The sequence below is a fragment of the Bactrocera dorsalis genome, chromosome 5, assembly GCF_023373825.1.
Source record: "Bactrocera dorsalis isolate Fly_Bdor chromosome 5, ASM2337382v1, whole genome shotgun sequence".
NCBI lineage: Eukaryota > Metazoa > Arthropoda > Insecta > Diptera > Tephritidae > Bactrocera > Bactrocera dorsalis.
In genome coordinates, this window is record NC_064307.1 from 27585578 (window position 1) to 27610457 (window position 24880).

The window sequence follows — 24880 nt, forward strand, 5'->3', positions numbered from 1 at the left end:
ACAAAAAAATCGGCTGGCAAGGTTATGGCATCAGTCTTTTGGGATGCCCGTAGTATATTATTCATCGAATGATAAATGAGCCAGTTTTAATTCATTGTGTATTTGATTGCAGTTCTATTCTACCATTCCCAATATTTAGCCAGACCTTTTGCAATTTTAAACTGCCTGTCAAGATACCCCCTCCAATAGTTAGCAGGTATGAAAAAATGTTATAGCTACCCATAGATGTATTGAATCACCCAATTTATTACTTAAGAACGAACAACTCTGTCCACAATATAAAAACTTGATCCACAGATGTCGCCTTTTACTTTGGCATCGTTTTCTTTAATGCACGTTTACGCCAATTTAAGGTTTGAATATTGGATACTGCGATGGTAGCGCCATCTATCGGTCAAACATTCCAAAATTAATAATTGATTAAAAATTAAAAAATAATTTAAAAAACATTTTCCAGTGGACCAAATTGTAAATCTAAACCATTCTCGAATCTCCTTGAACATACACACAAAATTTCATCAAAATCGGTCCATCCGTTTAGGAGCAGTTCAAATGCAAACACACGGTCAGAAGATTTATATATATAAAGATATATGGGTATTGTGCAGAGACAACTGGAAATTGTACGTACTTTTGACCGGATTTCTATCAACTTCTATCTATCGAAAATGGAAAACACTTTTGATATCTAAGGTCTGCTACTACTTATACGAACACCTCAAAGACTTTTGTTACATATTAGAGCTCAGATCCAAGTCTTATATCAGAGATGTTAGTAAAGAAGATCACATTATAACCAGTTCTGCGCAACGTAATAAATACTTTAGTGAATCCAAGTTTGTTGTTTCAGTAATCTAACAATGTTGGGTCTGGCGAGTTCTAGTCTCCTACCATTGCGCCAAAGTTATACTAAAAATGTTTGTCTTGTTCAGTGATTTCCAAGTTGATATATTTGATACAATATAGAAAATACTGTGCTGAACCTTATGCGGCTTTTATATCTGCCGGGTTTTAGGTAGAGCTATACTACAAACAACAACACGGTTCGGCGGCATTTATCTCGATGTACTTCGTCGGGAATCATAAAATTTTGATAGTTGTTTTTCGTTGCTCGTACTCAAAATTCGTGTCTCTTAGGAATATTTTTCTTGACTGCCGAAGTGTGTTAAAAAAAAATTTCTTATGAATTTCGATTTTGTTGCGGTCTCGAATTCAAGCATATGAACTACAGGGTGATAGTTAAATTTGATCACCAGACGCTGTTAGTTATTGTTTTTTTGAAGTTCCAGTAACCGAATTATAACTGGAAAGCCGCTGCCATATTCTCCTGCTGACTTGAGCAAAATGAAATGGAGCCGGTTCTAGCCCTTAGTCCAAGTTAGTTTTTGCGATTAGAAGAAAAGCGGTGAGCAATTTATTTCGCCCACTAATTAGCTGCATGCTTACCCTCTGCTTCCGCCGCTCCTATCGGACTCCCGCCAGCAACAAAAGAACATTTTCCCATTTTCACGCTTCACTCACTTTTAAACTATAGAAATCGCTTAAAATATATTACGATGCACCTGTTCACCGGCGTAGACACTGCAGAACTGCCAGCGCTAATTTTATCGCCCATAATTCTGTGCTAAGCCCATGCTACTGCAGCAAGTGATCACACACACACACTTACGGCATAAGCGGCTGTGTCATGTGCAGTGATACATTTGGAATACTGAAATGCGCCGTGATTCCAAAGTGCACAGCTGTTCTCACGACCGAGCGAGCGATTAAGCGTTTTGTACCAGAAGTCAGCAAAGCATAGCCAATTGCTCTGTGCCATGATTACGAGGTCAGAAGCGCTCACTTTCATAGTGCGGATGGCATTTGTGGCATGGCGGAAGACAGTTCTAGGTACAAACGTGTGTCAGTGCTTGACTTTGCACTCAGCGCAAGCAGACCAACGTCAGCGTCTTGACAAGTTTATGCCAATTTCAGTTTCGCTAAGTCGCCAGTATGTTTTCGCTTGACTTGTCTAATTAAAATCTGCATTCCATCACATTCAGTTCGCCGTTGAAGTTGTGCGGTAGCCGTGATTACCTGCTTGCAACTCATTTTTTCGCGATTCCGCAATTCTCGTCTGATTAATAAGCATATCAGCCACTTAGTGGAAACTATTCGCGTGTGCTAGTGTTTTTGACATTTCTGCGCGTAAATTAATCAATTAATTTAACAGTAAAAATATAAGTAAAGCTATTGGTCATGATGGAATTACAGTTATTACTTTTGAAAGCCTACACTTTCTGTGAAAATTGCACGACCCATGCACCAAATGTGGGGGCAATAATGTTCTACAAAGAATTTTGGGTGAGTGAATGAGAAAAAACCAAGAGAGCTATAAAACCCACAAATATGAAAGATTCTTTATAAGCACTTGCTTCCGATTCTGTAACTTTTAGGACAACTATATGCTATAAGTGAACCGATCCCAATAGTTTCTTTGGAGTTTACATTGTCACCTTACCTGTGCCAAATTTCGTGATAAATCTCCTCAAATGAAAGAATATGTCATACAAGCACTTGATTCCGATCGTTCAGTATGTGCCAGCAATATGCTTTAGAAGTCCGATCTATACAATTTCTTCGGAGATTGCAATATTTCTTCAGTTAGTAATCTATGTCTAATTTGGTGAATATGTGTCATCAAACTAAAGAGTTTTCTGTACAAGGACGTCAGTTTGATCGGACAGTTTATATGGCAAGTTTATTATATAGTGGTCCGTTAACGGCGGTTCCGACAAAAGAGTAGCTTCTTGGTGAGAAAAGGATGTGTTCCAAATTTTATGTCGATATCCTAAAAACTGAGGGACTAGTTCGCATATAACCATATCATTTTTATATATTATCTGCCAAATTTCTCTTTTTTTTTTTGCCTTTATTTGAGTTAAATTTATTTTCATATGAGATTTTATAATTTTGACTAATGTTGCTCTGTGTCTTTTTGATTTTTGTTTAGATTTTAATATGCCATATTTTAATCAGCAATCATCGCCATACTTCTATTATAATTTCCGTCAAAACTTTCAACTAAAACAATTGTTCATGCCCCGCAATGACTGCTCTCCACATCAACAACCATTTATAAATTGCAGCCACTTAGTTTCTCCTTCCTTTCGCATGACAGTTAATGTCGCTTCGCCAACTTGTTGCTGCGCCGTCATGTTGAGTCGCCTGCTGTCACATTTAGTTTTAACAGTTCTCCGCAAGCTACTTTGCATTGTTTTTCTGGCGCTGTCTGCCGTCTGCTTTGACTTAACCACATTTTCAATAAATTATTATGAGGTGAATTCAAAATTAGTTTTATTATTATGACCGCTAATATATTCGAGTGATATTCCGCTGCCACAAATGAGAGACATCCGTCTGCAATCGGCGGATACAGTAAAATATCTAGGGCTCTTTCTGGATAGGAAGGTCTCATGGAAGCCGAATATCGAAGAGGGAGCAAAGTATACATAGATTGCTTTATACTGCTGTAGAGGAGCCATTGTAAAATAGTGGGGTCTCTCACCGAAAATGGTCTTCGGCCTCTACGACACCAAAGTCAAACTGATTATGTTTTATGGAGTCTTTATGTTGTGAAGGGCTTCAGGAAAGGTCGCTCTTGCAAAGAAACTCGAGAGCGCTCCACTGGCGGCGCTCATCAGCATGTGTGGTGCACTAAGGTCCACTCCAACCATCTTACACTTATCGCCATCTTTCACATAGTGCCCGTAAATATCGTCGGAAGATTGATAGCGAAAGTTGTTATCAGACTCTATGAATCTGGGTTCCTAAAATAACACGTGTCTCGGATACTCTCACAGACTTTGACTTCATGCCAGATCACTTGGATCATGAAGTCGCCAAACCGAACTCTGGCGGCTCCTTCTCTGCCCATATACCGACGAGGGAGTTGTGGCTTGGAAGAAGCCGTTGAACTCAAAGTTGAGTTGTGTGGTCAACATCATCTTTGATCGGTGTTCTTATCGTTTCTCCTTCGATGTTAGCTCGGCTCTATATTATAATGAAAAATATTATGTACTCATATTTCTTTCTTCCCTGAAGCTTTGACTTTAAGTCGTATCTACCATTACTGAGTCGAATGTTATTTTATAATTTAAGGATACACTTTCGTAATCCACTGATCTTTCCGCAAAGATGATGAAACACACTTGTCACCGTCGCTATTTATTAAATGCTATTATCGCACACAGCTCTTATATAAGACAATTCCAAGAATATTTAGTGCAACCTTGGCGAGAAAAAAGAACGCGGTAATTGCCTGCGCTTATTTATAGTGAATGAAAGTGCATGGCAACTGCCGCCCAATGCCACTCGCCACTCGCCAGTCAATCTGTCATGCTGGAAGTGCGCGTACACAACTCCACCAACCGGATGTTAATGATGCATGCGTGTGGTCGCTTTGCCGCCTGCGTTCCGCGGCCGTCTACTGCCTCCGACAGAACGAGCAACAACAACGCACTCGTCGCTTTAAAGTGGAGCAGCTTGTCGCCGAGCGAGATAATAAAACTTATCTTTGTTCCATTATCAGTATTACTCGACACTTCATTGTGACATGACTGAGGTTACGCGCATGTCGCTCGGTTGGCAGTCAATTTGTAGCATTACTCAATGGCCACATCATTTGTTGTTTATGCTTTGTGGGGTTTTTTCGTTGCTGTACTTGTTGTTTTTATTTTTGCGAGTTGTTGCATCGCCAGTGACAGTGACACATCCAGTCAATTACATGCGCTGTCCGCCGAAGTTGCCATCTTTCCGGCGACTGGAAGTTTTGGCACTCAGTTGCCGGCTCTCGGAGACCTCATGCCGCAAGGTTGCCGCGCGGCACACACCCATTTTCTACGCTGCGCCGGTAAAATTACTGTTTTACTTCCACGCTGAACTTGTACTACCTACCTTTATTGTAGCTGCTGGGCTTTGTGCCGCCTCTCCACATTGTTTTATTGTTGTTGTGGCACCGAATGTCATGCAACAAGGCAACAATCGTATGCTACATGCATTCATTGAACAAAGCGCACATTTTCCATTATTTTTATTTTCACGCTTCTTTTGCTACTGCTTGCTTTTAATTGCCTTTGGCATTTCACTCAACGACCCTGCCCGCCTCTGTTCTGCACCGGCTTACTCAACCGCCGCCGCCACCACCCACTGGCTTGTTAATTGTTCGCCGCGTCCATATCGGAAGCCAGTGCGTGGCCCTCCATGCGCCCAGCTCCGTCCTCGTTCAGCTGCTGGCAACACTGCTCCTTTGTTTGCCCCAGAAGCTCCACGCTGCTGCCAGCTTCATCGGTTCATAAATATTTTCATTGCAATATGTTTGCGACCGCAGCGACTTTGCTGTTGGTCTTGCTGGGGCAACATTTTTATGGCCGGTTGGGCGGCTGGGCGTAGCTGTTGCTCGGTTGTCGCGGCTGCGTCGGCCTTTAATGAATTCCCGTATGCATGCCGTCCGGCCACTCGGCTCGCTGCACTAAGTGGATTCCGTGCAATTATGCCGAGCAGCGGCGCACTAATATGCAATTGGCATGCTATGGCGCGGGAGGGCAGTACATAAAGGGCAACGGGCAACAGGCAGTAGGCAGCAGGGCGGCGTGTGCGCTTGTGGTTGCTTGGCCAATGTGAATGAACTTGTTGTATGCGGATTGTATGACTGCCGTTAATTTTTTTAATACTCAGGTCTTTTTTTTGCATTTCTTCCGTTGTATCGACAGTCATGCGAAAGTTGTTTTGCCTTCTAACGGTCAATTAATGTATGACAAGTCCGGGCTCTGGGGTAAACAGTCAGCTCTGCAGTTCAATAACCTTGCGGCCGACGAGCTGCAGGAAGGCATATTTTGGGGATAAACAAAACTTTATATGCACAAAATTAATGATTTCATGATTTACCCGGGTTGTCTATTGTCCGAATTGCAAGCCTTATTGAAGAAAATGTCAAAAGAGCGGGAAAAAATATGGCGTCATTTGCTGTCCCTATCGGTGTACTTTTATGCGGCCTTATTGAAAACCCCTATATATTAGTTATTTAAAAAGGCCGACAGTACTAAAAAATCATAAAAAAAATTTTGACACTGAGCTTATATGTATTATTATAGCCGCTTTCCATCCTTTTCCGGTCCATTTTGAGATAATTTTTGTAGTACGGCTTCATTGTTTCAAAACAGGCCTCACTTCCGACGAGTTTTTTTTTATTTTCCCTAGATTTCCTACCCTTCAGCATTCTTTTGAGAAATTAGAACAGTGAAATACTTGACCTGATGCGAAAATACCATGGGATTCTGAGGAACTCGAAGCTCAGTTCATTTACCCACACACATTGATTTGTTTAAATATAATCATTGAGATCACTTCTTTCTTCAAGAAAATATTGCTTGTTCCTTCAAAAATATAGACGCCATAACGTTGTCCGCTGACTGCTACATCCTTCTTTGCCTTGGTTTCAATTCGTTCGGTGCAGTCCCCTCGGACCAGTGTCTGTTGAACATGGCAGTGAAGCCAAGAACTATTGTTACGGACGGATGTTGATTTATTAGTACCAAGTCTTGCTGAGAATTCTAAATTCATTCCTTCTTGGTTGGTTGTAAGATTTCAATATTCATTTTCAACACGTTTCTTTGATGTATTTAGAGTCGATCAAACTTATTTTACGGTCATCCAAAATCAATTTGTGGTTTTCGTTGATATTTTCCGTTCGTAATATTCTTCATTACTCGTTTGGTCTGAACGATCATTTACGAATAACAACTCCATCGAACACATAACCCGCATAACACTCGACAATTTTATCTCGAAACGATTGTCCGTTAGCTGAGAAATGGGCCTACTGACGACAAGTTTCGGCGAGTAGCGGTATAGCCCAGATGTGGCCCCCGGACTTTTTTTTCCTTGCCTAAAAAGGCAGAAGAAAGGCAAGCATTTTGAGACGACAGAGGGGATTCAAGCAGCATGTACCTCGGTTCTCAAGGCTATTCCGGAGAATGCCTTCCGTGATGCCTTCAATGCTTGGAAATCGCGCAGGTAGCGCTGCATCGTTGCAGAAGAAGCCTATTTTGAAAGTTTTTTAAATTTATTACTAGATTGATAGTATACAAAAATTTATATAAAGATTCAGAAATACAAGCTTCTAGAATATAACTTACATCTAATTTCACGCCGTGGATAGCAAAGCAGAGGAAAAGGGCTAGCAATTGCATTTGAATTAGACTGTAAATATTAGCATTTTCTCATACAAACTGTAGGTACGTAAGTATATACTTTTGTATTTGCTCGCCTTGTACCGCTAATTTGTTTACATTTTTCCTATCTTGTTGCTTTATTGACATACACTTACAGCAAGTTTATCGAGTTCAAGTCGCATCGTTTCCCGCCCAGCGGATTTACTTCCCTCTTTCGTTACAGCACAAGCAGCTATTTTCAGACAGTGACGAAAACTGGAACATTAACCCTTGTAAAGGTGGATTTTGCTTCCTTTTTTTGCATAACAGTATATGTGTTGTTGATGATGGCAACAATATTGATTAAATATGTTTTGGGAAATCTTCCTGTCCACGTTTGTTTGCTTAAGGCTGTATGCATAGTGAAGTGAAAGGCTAAACAGGGCTGAAACAGTAATAGCTACAATAAATACAATGTTTGAACAGAGTTACTTATTCTATGTTTTTTGCTCTGCTGCGTTGCCTCCACTATGCGCATAGCCTTAGGCGACAACCACTAACCTCATTTGATAACATCGTAAAGTTGTGTTCGAAATAAACACGAAGTTTTATTGTCATTCAATAAGTTTTCCGTTAATTTTACATTATACAATACAAGCATTTTACATTAACTGCTTAAGATAAAGTTTTTGAGTGCCTCTGAGTGTGATTTAAGGGATTTTATAGTGTGTTATTTCTTTATTGTATATATGTATATCAGATAATTTTTCTATGCGCTAAATCAAACAACATATAGTTAATAAATTTTAGAATATTAGTTTTGCACTAAAGGTAGATTAGTAGTGCAGATAATTTGAAGACTGCTACCCACAAAATGCCTCTAAACGAAAGTTTGTAAAGTGTTTTAACTGAGCTCCTCCTCTATATGATTTAAAACTGTTATTTCGTGCAACAAACCGCATTAGTAGGAGAATCTGTTGTTTGAAAACCTTTGAAAAAGTGGGCGTGGTCCTGCCCCTTAGTAGGTTTAATATACATATTTCCCAGGCACTAAGGTTAAAACAACCAATTCACTCAGCGCTGCCAGTTCGATTTCCAAGCATTGCAGGTATCACAGAAGGCATTCTCCGGAATAGCCTTCAGAGCCGATGTGTATGCTGCTTGGATCCCCTCTGCGTCTCAAAAGAAAAGGAACATTGCCTCTTTGTCTCGGGACCATGCTGAAAGATCCATGACCCCTCACCTGTGATTACGTTTTTAAAAAATTGGTTGTCACTTTCACATATGTTAAAATTTTCCTGGCACACTTTCACTCGCCGAAGTTTCTGATCGTCAGTGAGAACTTTTGGGACCATCTTGGTGCACACCTTGCGCATGTTCAAGCACTCCGTCACAATGTCATGAACCACAGATTTGGATACATTTAACGTCTGTGCAATTAAACGAATACTAATAGTCGACAGTCTGAGTTCAAAACTTTGTGCACACACGAGTCACATTGTCGGTGTTTGTCGAAGTCGCAGGTCTTCCAGCACAGTCTTCTTCAGCGACCTCTTTCCCAGCTCTCCAAAAGGTCTGATACAATCGACCACAACACGTGCGGGATGAGAGTTGACAAGGGAAGCAAGACGAGAAAAAAACGAGGCCAAAAAGCGTGAGTATGAAGAGCTTGAAAAGCTGGACGACAGGGCTAATGCTCGAAAATTCTATGAAAAGATGCGGTAACTAATGTATGATTTCAAGACCGGAGCATATTTTTGTAGGACCCAATGGTTGATCTAGTGAATGAAGGTTTGGAGGGAACACTTCTCCAGTGTAATATCTGGAGTTGGCAACCCGATTCCCCAATCGATGACGATTGAATAGATGTTCCATTGCCCGACTATGATGAGGTTCGAATAGCAATTATCTGCCTGGAGAACAACAGAGCGGCGGGAGAGGATGGATTGTCGGCCGAGCCATTCAAATGCGGCGGCAAAGAACTGACAAGGTGCATGCAACAGGTTCTTTGCAAGATATGGTCAGATGAAAGCGTGTTCGACTACATGAAGCTTTAGGCGTAAATTTTTTTTTTTAATATTTTTTTAATTAATAACATTTCTTGCACAATTTTTTTTCGATTTCTAAAATTTGTAAAAAATCTATGTTTTTTATTGTAGTTATCGTAATTCACGACTAATTTTGCTCTTAAGTAAACATATTTACCACAATTAGGTAAGACTTTAAGTATGCTTTGCTTCCCGCTATTAAAAATTGCAAAGTAGTAGACAGACACCCTGTTGCGCCAGAGAATTGCTCACAATAAAGCAAAAGCAGAGCAAAAAGTAAGTTATGCGCATTGGTACCGTTAGCTAAAAATAGTCAGTTCGCAATCTAGTTAATATAGGGCACATAAAAACTGTTTAAAGAAAATACCGCAAATTGCATAATAAACAGGGTGTGCAACCAGTTGTGCATTCAAGCAAAAATATAAAGTCACTTTTTAATAAAAAATTGGGTAAAATTTAATGTTAGTGACAATAAAGTTATGTCTTTAAGTTTTCTGTGAACATAATTTTGCAAACTTTTTATTATATTATTATTATTACTCTTATAATGCTTCGTTTACAAGATAGTGTTTTGTGCAGTGAGCTAAAAAAGTTACAGTTGCTTTTGAACGGCACATGAAAGCATGGAAATTTTCGTTTGTCACCCCAAAATAGTATAGACTTTAAAAAGTTACGACCAAGTAGACAATGACTGGCGTAAAGTGTTAACACAGTGGCCAGCAGTGTTACCTGATGCCTGCAATTCAGGTAGTAATCGGCCGGAAACAACTTAATGTGTAACAAAAAGTTACTATTCTGTGTTTTTTTTCATATTGTGTTGCACGTTAAACACCCTTAACACAAATGTGGTCTATTTTAATTTTCGACACAATTGAAAGCGTGTTAAAAACAGTGAAGCCATATTGCTTTGGTAAGTATGGGCTAACCGAGACTATTAAAAGTAAAGTAAAGCGGCAACTGTTTCGCTGTAAATTTATTTTTTTGTTTTGCTTTACTTCGACACACTTTTGTGGGAATTGTGGGACAGCACAAAGTCCCTGTAAAATACCACAACAAAAAGAGTCTTAAATTGGTGAAAGAATACTGAATTACAAAGCGAAGGTGTTTGTGCGTAAATTATTCGAAAACCGCGTAAGTTAACACTTCGCTTGGCGACGCTTATTTCTTAATCCAAATTACTGGATCACAAAAATTTACCGAGTTGTTGTTGTTTTAGATACAGTCAGTGATTTAAGCGACTAGATTTATGTCGATTTCTTTCTAAAAGACTCTCTTCTTATTCTTTTTGGCGTAGACATCGCTTACGCGGTTATAGCCGAGTTAACAACAGCGCGCCAATCGTTTCTTCTTTTCGCAATTTGGCGCCAATTCGAGATACCAAGTGCAGCCCGGTCCTTCTTCACCTGGTCTTTCCAACGGAGTGGAGGTCTACTTCTTCCTCTGTTTTCCCCGGCAAGTACTGCGTCAAATACTTTCAGAGCTGAAGTGTTTTCATCCATTCGGACGATATGACCTAGCCAGCGCAGCCGTTGTCTCTTGATTCGCTGAACTATGTTAATGTCGTCGTATAACTCGTACAGCGCATTGTTCCATCGAATGCGATATTCGGCGTTGCCAAGGCTCGAAGGACCATAAATCTACCGTAGAACCTTTCCCTCGAAAATTCGTAACGTCGACTCTTCAGATGTTGTCATCGTCTATTCCTCATTATATAGCAGGATGAGGATGATGAGTGACTTGCAGAGTTTGGTCTTTGTCAATTGCCTACTCAGTCTGAGGTAGCACCTGTGGGAAAGAGTTATTCAGCGTTGCATTTCGAGGCTGATGTTGGAATATAATTTTATTGTGTCACAACTGGGGACTTGAAAGCCTATAGTCGAAGGTTTCGATTTCGATTTCGACTATTTTTGGACGTCTTTTCAAGGTTCTCAAGGTTTTATTGCCATCTCTGCTTGATTTATATTCTCTAAAGTGACCAAAGAAACGACTGAGCCGAACGTACACTCAAAATTCAATACAAACACACCGATTTTTGAAAAAGTTTTAAACTTTTCCACCCTTTAATTTGGACTAAATGTCTAAAATTTACATATTCTATGAAAAATTATATTAGATTCATGCTTTGATCACTTCTAAGAGGCTTAGTCTATCTTATTAACCAACTCCTCCGTGGTCTTAACTTCCTGCGCTGCACTATCCGAGTACGCCTATACAAATTCCATCGCAATGTAACCAAGTTACGCCTTATTTTTGTTTCGTTTTGGCTGCTTTTGTTGCTTTTGTTTGTTTCATATAATTCGTTCCGTACATTAGTCATGTTTTGTTTAATTCCCTTGTATTACAAAAATAACTGATTTCCTCGGCATATCAGGCATTTACGAGTACATACCTACATATTTACAATAAAAAGGGGAATGGAATGCACTTTATAATGAAATGTTCATTGCTTTAATGCCAGTTAATAATAATGAAATTGAAGTTAATTGTATTATTTTATAGGGTGTGTAGTTGTGTACTTGTAGAATGCTGCAGAAATGTGAGTAAGCATATGCGAGTATACAGATATACATATGTATGTCTTTACATTTATATATTATGCTCGGGATATAAAATATGCACTTCGCTGTCGGTCTTGTGGGTCATTTGCATGCTTTATTTACGTATATTTATATATACGTAGTATGTATGCACGTACTCAGATCTACATACATATGTACATATGGTATATGTATGTATTAATATCAGAGCCTACCCGTCGAGAAAATTAAATTCAAATTGTAAGTAATGCAATCAAGATTTTTTTTTCGGAAAACATCACTTGTCGGATTCTTATTGTATTACAAATATTTATTTAATAACATTATACTTTATTGTGGATTTTGTCGGTCAATATTTTAGGTTTAAACATTGAAGTACCATTTTTCGCGAAATTTGACAGCCAGCCTACTACTTTCTCGAAAGTATAATCGAAGTTGTCATGTCTTTAGCAAGTAAGATAAGTCCTTAAAGTTTGTCTGTTTTCTCATTAAAGAGAGAGAAGAGGACAATTTAGTGAGATAATTTAGACAATTCTCGTATACCGTATAATTAGGAACCAAGTTAATTCCTTCAGTTTATACTAACACTAGATTATCTCACATTATTCTTATACATAAAAGATACCCATAAAGTTTCTTTGACTGTCAGAGTGGTTCCTAACGAGACTGTGGTTTCTTCATGGGCTCTTAAGATTATCTTTCAATGAGTTTTAAGCTAACTCATAGAAACAAAAAAATTGGCCGACGTTCTAAGTCCGCATCTATGTATATGAAAAATTCCTATGATCCAATATTATTAATGGGAAGTAAATTGAAATAATCTGATCCATTATACATAAAGGGTTTTCATCATACTTGCACTTGGTATTCTATAAGGAACTCTCAGTCTAAAAAGTTCCTCAGCCAATATAATATAATACATCATCTTTAAAAAGATGTAATCTCCAAAAAGCGTATTTTACAATTTACGTTGGAGTTGCTTTGACATCTTTTTCCCTAAAGGTGTTTCTATAGAGATGTAGTTTTCAAAGAGACAATATTTTTCGGACATGATTTCTTTGACGGTTGTTACTTGATTTCTTATCAGATTGGTTTACCATTTTATATTGGACAGGCTTACTCCGGAACAACGGTTTCAAATCGTGGAAATTTATTACGGTTCCACGTGACGTACCTAACGCTGCGTTTAATATTCGGTTGACATGATCTCGCATCAGAGTAATAAATTGTAGCAACCGTTGATCGGTTTCCTACTACGATTACTCTGGTGTACAATCTCCATCCCCTTTATGGACAATTTTGAGGAAGATATTGGTTTGCAGGCTTACGAAATAAAACTCGTACAAGAATCGTCGCATGATTGGATTCAAAACGAGATGGCCACCGATCACGATTTTCCCAAGAAGTTTTCCCTTCAGCGATGAAGCTCACTTTTGATTGAATTCGTACGCCAATAAACAAAATCATTGTTGAGTATCGTTACATTTTCTATGGGAAGATGGAAATCGTTGGCCCATATTTCTTCGAAAACGAAGCCGGGCATAATATTGCAGTTAATGAGGAAGTCATTAATAACGTGATTTTCGTGCTTGAATTGGAGAATGTTGATATGGAAGACCTTTGGTTCTAACAAGACGGTGCAATGAGCTACACAGACAAAGAAACAATACATTTTTTGAAGCTAACTTTTGGTGTGTGCGCATTATCTTGAGTCGTGGGCCTGAGGTGTGGGCTCCAAATTCGTTTAAACACCGCTGATCCATTTTTTGTAGGGTTATATGAAATCGCTTGTCTACGCAGATAAGACCGGGACAATTGACGCCTTGGAAGAGAGTTTACGACGGTTATTGCTGACATATGTTCTAATTGAGACTCTCGGCTAAAATTTATTCGAAACGTTTCTTTCTTCCTCTTCATACTTGTGTTGGTTGTTTTATTTCCGAAACTTTTTTAGAATCTAGACCCAGTTTCCTTTTTTGAAGATTTCTTTAGGCATTTTAAATTAATTCGCCTTCTTACCTTCTCATCTACGATGATAGACTGCTGTCAGCTGTTGTGAGAGCTAGAATATGCTAAAATTTAATCGAATTTATGGAATAAGGAAGTTCTAATTCGTTCTAGTGGAGGAATCGATAAGTACGACTTTGGTTTATTCCTGGGTCTATCGCTGCATGACCTCGATGACAACTTATAAGAACCTTACCACCCTAACGGGGGCTAGATAACCGTTGCAAAACAACTACAATTGTGTTTCATGTTTTTATAAACAGCAATCATGTTATCCTTTCTTTATTTTCTTGTTGTTGACCTTTTCTAGAACATTTTCAGTCAGCATATCGAGTCATAGTTCTTATCTAAACGACACATTTCATTTCCTACCGGCCATGCTTGCCCTAATCAACCCTGCCTTTCGACCTGCCATACATTTGCATTTGCGTTGCGTTGGCGTGGCCGAGTTCGTACACGAACTGCATGCAGCTGCTTGATACGGCGCTTTATCGATTTTTATCTACGCGGCAATGCATTATGCGCTGCAACAATAACAACAATGGCTAAGCATAGCCTAGCAACGGCCGGGCAACAAAGACTGCAGTAGAGCCGAACGCTCGACGCCCAGCACCCACAACATACATATGTACATACATACATACATGAAGACATAATTACTTACATACTTATGTGCATATGGAATGGGCGTGTATCGAATCATGAATATGCATTTGTACATAATTACTTTTGTATGTATGTATGTATGTTACAAGTATGTACTGTATGTATGTATTTGCTTGTTTCTATGTAATGCTTGTGTTTGGACAGCTGGTGTTTACTAGACCGCTCGCTTTGCCTTATGTTGCATGTTGCTTGTAGCACGTTGCACGTTTTCGCATCGTATATTATTACTTTGCCGTTATGTTTTGTATGTCGCTGATTTTCATTTTTGTTTTGCCGATTTCCCTGCGGTTTATTTGCTCCATTTTTCCAGCGCCAACGGAAAGCTCCCTGAAGGCCCTTCATCGGCGTCTGCTCGCTAGGCGCATGGCTTCGCCTGCTCTCCCACCCTTTTTGCTCTCCTTCTCTCCAACTCTCCGCTGTTGCAATTTCGCGCTGTTTTTCTTTTGCTCACATGCGTCCGCGTCTCTGCGGCTCGGCGGCGGCGTCGTGGGGTCTGTCGCTGCCTATGAGCCCTGTGCAGCAGCGTTGGTAAGTCAATGCACCGCATAATTGTTTGGACTAATGCCGTTTTTGCCTGATTTTTGCTGAATTTTCCGTCTGTGTTTTTTGTGTTATCTGCTTCTCATTACCTTTTTTTATTCTTTTTATTTCATTCTTTTTATGCTGTTGGCCTCGGGGCTTCTGTTGTCTATATCTTATTGTTGTTGTTGTTGTGTTTTTACTGTGTCGTATTTGTTTTTGTATGGCCAAAGAGGCACTGGGAGAAATACAAATTGCATTTACGAGCGCAACTTTGTTGATACTCGTGTGCTTTGTCGGTCATCAGCGGGCGTTGGTGCAGGGGGCGGTAAAGTTTGCTTACATTACTGCCGCGGCTGCCAAGTTGCAATCATCAGTAGGCTTAGAGTACTTCTTGTGTTTTGCTATGTAAGCATGCTTCAGCAAGTTTTCAGTAGCAGAATTATGTAATCCGAGAATTCGGTTAACTGTTATGTAAGCAATGTTTGCTGCGTAGACCTTTTCAAAAGTTCAAATGCGCAATTGAAGGCGATGAGCTCTATTTTTAAGCATTTCGGTTATTTTCAAGTCAATCTGTTTTCTATATGAGTATTGAAAATTAGCTACTAAATGAAAAACGAAGAAAATATAGATTGAGTTTTAAAAAATTATCGAACATTTTTTCAAAAATACTAATAATATTTTTTCTTCTATTTCAGGTAAGCAATTGTATATTTTCTTGGTCCATTTTGTTCTAAATGCTGTAAAAAGGTTTGATACTTGATGACTATTATGAAAATTAGAAATACGATTAAGTTCTAAACTAACAGGTAAACGAACAGTTCTTCACTGTAGTTTCTCAGGTCGAGAAATTTTTAAACCCAATAATTTTTCTTCATCTTTATTGGCGTATACACCGCTTACAAGGTTATGGCGAGTTTAAAACAGCCGCCACTTCTTCTTCTTGTTCACTATTTGGCGCCAATTCGAGATACCAAGTGCAGCCACATCCTTCTCTTCAACGGAGTGGAGGTCTTCCTCTTCCTCTGGGAACTGATTACTCTGTCCTTCTTGGAAAGAGTGAATCTGCGCTGATGTTGTTGTTGTTGTTAATGTTGGTTTCAAGATAGGCGAAACTATCTATGGCTTCAAAGTTATGATCGTCAACAGTGACCTGGGAACCAAGTCGCGAGTGCTATGACTGTGTGTTTGATGACAGGAGATATTTCGTCTTGCCCTCGTTCACTTCCAGATCCATTTGCTTCGTTTCGTTGTTAAACCTAGAGAAAGCAGAACTTACGGCGCGGTTGTTATGGCCAATGATATCGAAGTTCTCTATTCAGCTCGGCAACTCGAATTATTTTCTTCAAGAATAGATTGAAGAATTCGTACGATAAGGAGTCGGTTTGTCTGAAACGTCGTTTAGTATCGAACGGCTCGGAGAGGTCCTTCTCGATCCTGACGGAGCTTTTGGTATTGCTAAACGTCAGTTTACACAGCCGCCAAATTCAAACATCGCGGCATAAAGGCAGCTCCTTTTCGTGCTGTCAAAAGCAGCTTTGAAGTCGATACGGAGGTGGTGTGTTTCGATTCTCTTTTCACAGGTCTTTTCCAAGATTTGGCGCATAATTACTATCAGTTTTTGATTTTCCAGCCCTAAAGCCACCCACGTAAAATTCAATCAGTTTGTTGACTGTGGGCTTTAATCTTTCACACAGTACACTCGATAGAACCTTATATGCGATGTTGACGAGGCTTATCCCATAGTAATTGGCGTAGATTTTGGTGCCTCTCTGTTTATGGATTGGGCAGAGCACACTGCCGCCCAATCGTTGGGCATGTTTTCGTCCGACCATAATCTACAAAGCCCTTTATCAGTTCTTCGCCGCCGTATCTGAATAGATCGGCCGGTAATTCATCGGTCCCTGCCGCTTTGTTGTTATTCCGGCTGTTAATTGCTATTCGAACCTCAGTCGGGAAATTGAATATTTGTTCCATTGTAATCGATTGGGGAATCTGATTCGGCATTGCCGGTTGTGCACTTTCATTGCCATTCAGCAGGCTGAAAAAGTGCACCCTCTATAACTTCAGTTTGCTTTGAATATCAGCCACTACATCACTACTTTAGGTCCTACAAGGATATCCTCCGGTCTTGAAACCTTCCGTTAGTCGAAGCATCTTTTCGAGTATTACAATATTTTTGGGAGCATTACAAATATGGACTTTGGTCTATATTTACTCCTCCAATTTAAAAACATTCAATATACAAACATATATATTCGTATTTATTCTATATTGATCGCCATTAATTTGAAACTTTTAATTTTTGTTCCCTCAAATGCAAGTGTGAATAATGTTATCACCGCCTCCTCTTTCACATTCTATTCCATACTCATTTCACTTTTATATGTTCATTAGTTTAATTAATTTCGGCTAATAAAACCGTTTTATCGCCGATTTTAACGAGAATGAAAGTGTTGCTCATTTGCTCTACCCATTTTTCTCCGCGAGATAAAAACGAGCTAAGCCTTACCCCGTACTCTGAGAACATATACACACACAGATATTTGGTGCAATTAATTATTCCCAACGAAATACGCTTTGAAATTGGTCACTTCTAAATAAAGCGGACAAGGTTGTCCCCTCAGCGTAGTTGTTGTTTTTAGGGTGTTTCTCTTAATAAGTCACGTACATACAAATATACATATAGCGCAAACGGCTTTATCACTTACTGATTGTTCGCATAACGGCAATTAGTGCTGTTCATGCAGCGCCCTAGGATCGCCGTCATGGCGACAAAATTTATGACTTTCTCGCAGTTGCAGTTGCTCGTTGCAGCAACACGTGTTTGCCTACCAACCCTTTTTTTATTATTTTTTAATTTCATTGCTGCTAATTTTGGTTACTTAATTGAAAAAATGTGTTTTCTTCCAAAGGGTCTGAGCTTTTCTTTGATTTCTCTTCCTCTTCTTCTTCGCGCTTAACTGGTATTGCACTTCGATCGTCGTTTCAAGATCTTCTGAAGTGTTGTGACTGTGTCTGTAATGAACTTCAATTGATATTGATTGATTGCGCGCCGCATAATTGAGTTTCTGGACACATTTTTTGGTATTGTCTGCATTTGATTTAATAAAAATCGATTTTTGATTGATCCAATATTTGGCAGTTTTCCTTCTCAAGAGTTTCAGCTTTTATGGTACTGTTGGACAAGTTCATCGATCTTTGTGTATAAAGCACTTCACTATTCTTTGTTCGATTGATATTTATGTACTTTAAATGTAATGAAATCTTTCCTGCTTTTGTTCTAATCGTTGCTCGAATGACTTAGGCATGGGAGCTTTTGTGTTTTTCCAAAATATGCTGCTCTTCCGTTATGCTTTTCTTGTGTTCCTTTGATTCTGTGGTGCCTGAGTATCCCTATGAGCCAATTTTAGACCAGTAGACTTTTTTTAGAAAACATAAGTAAGAGTTTTTTAAAAGGTTACTGTAGGTTTTTTGGCGCGAAACTACCAAAACAGAATCGTGGCACAATTGGATATACGTCGGAATACATGTTAGCGCAGGGTTGCACAGTAAGTTCTCCTCGTTTGTTTGAACATCTGGTATAGTTTGTTCGGTTCGCTTCTCTCCAGCTCTGCAAATCGATATCAGCTATATAAAGTTCGTCAATAGTCTCTACCGCTGCCCTTATAACTTTAAAAGCTAGCAAAATTTACAAAATTGATCAGTACGATGGGTCTAATCACAAATACTTAAGGTTGCCTTTTATATTTCGGGATTGGCAATCCTAGTGGTGCAATCTGGCAACTTACAACAGTTGCCTTTCAAGCAATCAGAAATAACAACTGCCGCAGACGGATCACTCTTTAACACGACAATGCGTGCTCTCACTCATAAACTGAAGCATTTTTGAGCACTCAAAACATCGATTTGATGAGTTATCCTCCGTATAGTTCTGGCTTGGTGCCGAGTGATTTCTTTTTATTCCTCTACGAAAATTATAAACTAATAGCACAACGGTTTTCGACACCTGAAGAGGCGGTTGAAGCGTTCAGAACGCATGTTTTGGAGATACCTCAATCAGAGTGGCAAAAATGTTTCGATAATTGGTTAAAACATATGCAAAAGTGTATAGATCTTAATGGAGAATATTTTGAAAAACAATAAAGCGATTTTCGATGATTAAAATTAGTTTTTCTTCTCTAATACCGAAATACAAAAGAAAACCTCACTATGCCCAACTTTTTTTTAAATTCTTTGTGAAGGAATTTTTAATGTTATAGGAAGATATTTCATTTTAAAAATAAACAATGGAGATTCATCATTCCGTGGTTAGGGCCAGTTCTTATACCAGACTAATTCGTGTAATAAAATCTTTATTTGAATTTTGAAACCGATAATATAATATGTTTCTTGGAAAAAAGTTTTAGATGCTTCTTAAAGTATGTTCATGGCTACTTATATTTTTCAACCTAAAAGAAAAGAAGATTACCTCCTATGATGTGCTACAGGACCACGATTTTTACTCGCTCCTCTCTTTTCTCTCTTTCTCAAGCTCTCGCTTACTCTTCCCTTCTTTAGTGTCAAATCCACTCACATCTCTTCACAATTTCATCCATTTCTCACATTTCCTCAGCTCTCGCTCCCTCTTTCTTTTTCCTTCTTTCCATAATACCAACCATTTCTCACATTCAATTCAATTTAAATTTTTTTTCTTGTTGCATCATCAATTTTACAACATAATGCATGTCTACGAATTAATTATTAAAAGCACGCTGTACAAGCTAATCATGACTTGGAGAAAACATTGTACGAAAAATTTAAATTTGGAAAAAATACGAAAAAAGTTGAAAATGAGTTTTTAAATGAAACTTGTTGAACACCACTGGCCAAACAAGCGCATCTTCAAGACACAATGTTAATATAAGCGGCGTTGAATCGATATAAAAAGTTGTTGTATACTTAATATAAACCGCCTTTTCCCGTTCGCTTCCCCCACTCACTATGTGCACATGTTCCCGAAGCGCCTACAAAGTCGAAACGTTGTGGTGTTGCAACCTTGACCTTACCACACCGACGCTGGCAAGTGACGCGTACAAGCGGTGAAGGGGAGGAGGCGACGAAACACGACGTACACACTAATGGAGAGATTGCCATGTGGTGACGCTGCGAAATTGCGTTTCTATTGAAACGAAGCGACGATGGGGACGCGTTACAAAAATAAAAATGTGCTACAACAACAATAATATTGCAGACACACCAAATATAATTTATATGAATTTGCGTCACTGCTTAAGCGAAAACAAGTAGCAGCCTGTCGATGCACACACACACACCAACACTCATACATATTGAAGCTTGTGCAACTGCTAATGCGCAGAATTCGCATGGGACCCCTTAATTGAACAGGGAACTGGCATTTTTCAAAAGACAAGCGTACAAGCCACGGCCCCAAACAACAACAGAAAAAATGGAATTCAGCAGCGAAGAGGGAAAGCAGCATGCCAGCGGAGAGGAGTCGTAAATAACCGCATATAACTGCTGCCCACGGACGCCACGCTACGCATGCGCACTGCCGTTGAGGCGAAAAACGGACGCGCGCCGCGAAGTCAATTAAATATACTTGTGGCCCCTCACTGCACTGCTAGCCCATGCCACAGCAGTATTGCAGAGCTATATAAAGCTGAGATTAAAGTGTGCAAAAAGTAAGAAAAAATTAAAAAAAAAAAATGTCAACAAACTGTCGGCTTATGGGCGGCGGTCGATGACGGCAGACGAACGCTTTGTGATGGCGCAAGCGCCTCTTATTTGCAAATTAAAAGCGCAGCGCATTGCCTGCTGAGTACTCTGCGCATGCGTTCCGACTTATGCCTGTGAGCTACTGAAATAGCAACTTTTATTGTCAACTTTTTCAATGTAAAGTGAATAAAGCGTTTACAAAGTAATTTGAAATTGTATTTTGAAGTCGACGAAAAGGCGACTTGTCATGACGCAAATCAAAAGATTATTTGGTAAAAAAAAAAATAACAATAAATATCGATTAAAATCATTATTTCGGTGTAATAATAAATCAATAAACCTAAGTATGTGTCGCATGAAGAGAGCCACTACAAAAGCTTTTTTTTTAGTAATATGAAATAAGGATTTGATGCTTTGAGCAAAACTTTTCTTTGATGTAAACATTAAGCTCACAAAAGGTTTAAACCGGTACCCAAATCGAAAGAAGGTTAATTTTTAAAAATCTGTTACGGTTCTTTAACTAGAGTAATAATTTTCACAGAGAGCAGGCAACTGCGCACTTCTCGTTGGAAGTTTCTTGGTCGCTTTTTTCTCGAAATACTCGGGATTAGACTAATGAAAAAGCCTTATCAGACAAGCTGAAGAGTTACTTAGTTTTATGTTATATATGTAGCTAGATTGCAGATTGTTTTTTTTTTTTATTCAACATAGTTCCCTTCAAGGGTGCTACACAGCCTAAGCGACCCTCCAACTTTTATATACTATTTTTGTAGCACGATTTGTCCTTTGCTTCAACGTAGCTCACAGTTTCGAGGATTCCCTCTGTTTTCACCGAAATTTTTTTCCCAGCGGGAATACTTTTGATATCTGAGGATCGCTGGCGACCAGAACTGGAGAGAATACAAAGGATGCGGAAGCAATTCGAATCCCAATTCAAGCATTTTTGCCATCGTTTTCATTGACTTGTGATACGGCGCATTGCTTTGTTGAAACAGCACTTTGTTTTCCTTCAAATGTGGCCGTTGAATGACGATTTTGTACTTCAACTGTCCAATAACGCTGTGTTATAGTCGACGTTGATGGTTCTTTCTTTTTGAAGGTAGTCCATAAAAATTATTTCATGCGTATCCAAAATACAGACGCCCTAACCTTGGCAGCCAATTCTTGAGTTTTTATATGCCTTGGAGCGAGTTCATTGTGGACAATCCACTCGGATGACTGTTGATTAGACTTCGGTGTGAAATAATGGTATCATGTTTCATACATTTTCACATATCGACGCAAAAACTCAGATTTCCATTAAACAAATAGTCATGGAATTCGACTTGGATCACACGTCTCTGTCGACAGTTATAACTTTGAAGTTGTACATAATTTCCTATTTCTTGGAATCAACACTATCACGCTTGAAATCCAATACAGAATCAGTCTTGCTAACAGGTGCTACTTAGGACTGAGTAGGCAATTGAAAAGTAAAGTCCTCTCGCGACGAACAAAGACCAATCTCTATAAGTCCCTCATTATTCCCGTCCTTCTATATGGCGCGGAGGCATGGACAATGACATCATCTGATGAGATGGCCTTAGGTAGGAGTGTTCGAGAGAAAAGTTTTGTGGAAGATTTATGATAATTTGTTGTCCGGATGGAAGAGAACACTCCAGTTTTGAAGGTTTTCGATTCAGTACCTGGTGAAAGCAGAGGAAAAGAAAGACCTCCACTCCGTTGGAGAGATGGAGAAGGATCTGACTGCAGTTGGTATTCAGAATTGGCGCCAAAGTGTGAAACGACTGGCGCGCTGTTAACACGGCTAAAATAGCGTAAACCTTGTATACGCCAGTAAAAAAGAAGGATAAGCTTTAAAAACATTCTTCAATCGTAGTTAAAACAAGCTTCTTCCGCGTCTAATGCTTTGATACATTGCTTTAACAGTCCTAAGTTGGTCATACATTAAACTGAAAATAACTTTGGAAGATGTTTCACCCTCCTATTAACTTCCTCTGGCAGACTGTACTGATTTGTAGGAATGTGGCGAGGTCATTGTTTCTGGGAACATGGGATTCACTTTTGGAACTCACTTTTTATTGGGCAAAACAAGACATGTTGTAGACTGAATATTGCCACGTTTGCCCTGTATTAAAAACTCCTTTAACTTCCAACCGACAAATATGTTTGCTGCACCATTAAACCACAACGAAATTATCAAAATATTTTCTACCACATCTCCACTTCTTTCCGCCGGCCGGCAGTACTTTACACTGACTCGCTTAACTTCTAGACTTCGTCAACAACTGATCACCAATGAACTGGGCGTAGTTGTTGGCAGCCAGATGGTGTTTACACAAGACTTCGTAATAATTTCTATCACCGAACTATCAAGTAGCCAACTAGTCAACTAGTGACACAAGAACCGAGGAGTGAATGCACTTCACTAACAGCTTGGTTGACTGACAGGTTTGTTGACTAACTGTCAGACGCGTCAATTTCGTTAGACAGTTGTACTTTGAAAGCTCTGCGTTGCAAACGTTAAATTGTGTGATTTCGCCTGCATATAAAGTCATAATGCTGCATGCGTTGCCATATTTCTCGGAATAATTAATTAAGCGGAATCCATAAATTTAAAACTGAAGCTCAACTGTCGCACGCTTTGCAATAAATCTGATTTATTACTGGCTTTTGGTGTCTGTAATTTAATTTTTTTAATTGCAGTCTTTTCCTTTATATTTTTAGAGTTTAAGTCGTAAAATTTCTTTGTTCTTCTTTGTGTTGTTGTTTTTTTTTTGTTTTTTGTTTTGTTTTTAGTTTTTGTTTTTGTTATATATCTTTTAACACTGCTTCAATGCTTATTATTTGAAAGCGGTTTAGGCTTTGTGGGCTCAAGTGAAAATCAATGTATATCGATATCGATTATAGCGATACTTCGACTTCTCGCTCCCTTTTGCTCCACCTAAATGGTTTTCCAATGACAATTCCCTTAATGTCCGCCAAACAAGAAAAATTCATTGGACCAAATCTTGATGCCGATTTCAATTTTGATTCGGAACTACATAATTGAATTGACTTGCGATAAAAAGAATTGATGGAATTTGAGCTCGCACGGCACACAAATATTTATCAACAGGTTCCTTTGATATTTCTAAATATACCAAAAAGTAAGAAATAGCTTTTAACCTCACTTTTTTAATTTCCTGTTATACAAGATTTTTATTATTATATTTGATGAGTTTTATTTTCTGTTTACTTTAAGCCATTTGTGAATTAGTTATTTAAAACCCTAAATAAACACTTTAAGCGCCAGCAACAACAACTACAAACATAAGTACATACATACTTACACACTTTTTTGTTATCAAAGTTATTTTTCTTTTGGCATTTTGTGCGACGAGCAAGCAGGTGTCGCAGTGTTTTCACCTCTGGCGGCGATAACGAACAAATAAATGCCAAAAAGTGAATAAAAACGCGCATGCACATACAAAACAGACGCGCCTGCGCATACGCTAATGTTAACTTTGGGGCCTGCGCACACGCCACTTGTTTACACTGCGCTTTTAACCTCGGCATTAACAGCCATGATTGTATGTTTGTCTCTCTGTGTTTATGAAAATTTCTTCACAACGCCGCGGTTGCAGTGAAAGTTTGACGTAACGCCACCAGCGCCGTCGCAATAATTTTCCCAGTGCATTCTAATACTAATATTTACATTTGAATTCATTAAACATATATTCATTAGATACATGTATCAATGTATGCATGTTTGTGTTGAATCAGTGTGTGGAGGTGCGACTCGAAGAGCGATAAGCCGCCACGTTCCACTGTGTGCTGAGAATACCTAATTCAAAGGGCCTCGAACTCGTTGCCTGCATTGCATTCAAAATTGTTGATATGTTTTTACCTTTACCGTTAATTGCAGTGGAAATTGCTCAACATACACGCGTCGTGAAGTAACGGCTTCTGTATTGGTATATTGTTATTGCTGCAGGCTTCGATTACAGCGATTTTTTTTTGCAACGAAACTATGAATAATTCACACTTATTTGTACACAATCAATTTTGTTGTGAAATCTCTTAATCAAAGTTTGAGTTATCTTTTCGTAAAGCTTACACAAAATGGAACTGAGTTAGCCCTACAGCTTTCATAAAGTTCATCCTATCTTATGTAACATTTACATATGTGGACCGCGGTATAATAGAATATGAT

At 39.0% G+C, this 24880-nt stretch overlaps 1 protein-coding gene across 21 annotated transcripts in view; it reads left to right on the forward strand.

Moving 5' to 3' along the window:
• The window catches only part of LOC105223284 (formin-binding protein 1-like), a 140546-nt gene that overhangs the window by 66922 nt on the left and 48744 nt on the right, over window positions 1-24880 (forward strand). For 8 of the 21 annotated variants that reach the window (XM_049459123.1, XM_049459124.1, XM_049459114.1 and 5 more), the window contains exon 1: window positions 2308-2343. The exons of 6 other annotated variants lie outside the window; for them this stretch is intronic. In XM_049459123.1, the coding sequence (XP_049315080.1) occupies window positions 2323-2343 (21 nt within the window). In that variant the 5' untranslated portion in view covers window positions 2308-2322. Of the gene's footprint in view, window positions 1-1783; window positions 2344-24880 lie in introns of those variants that run through there. 7 more of the 21 variants (XM_049459112.1, XM_049459118.1, XM_049459111.1 and 4 more) reach the window with 5 other exon arrangements.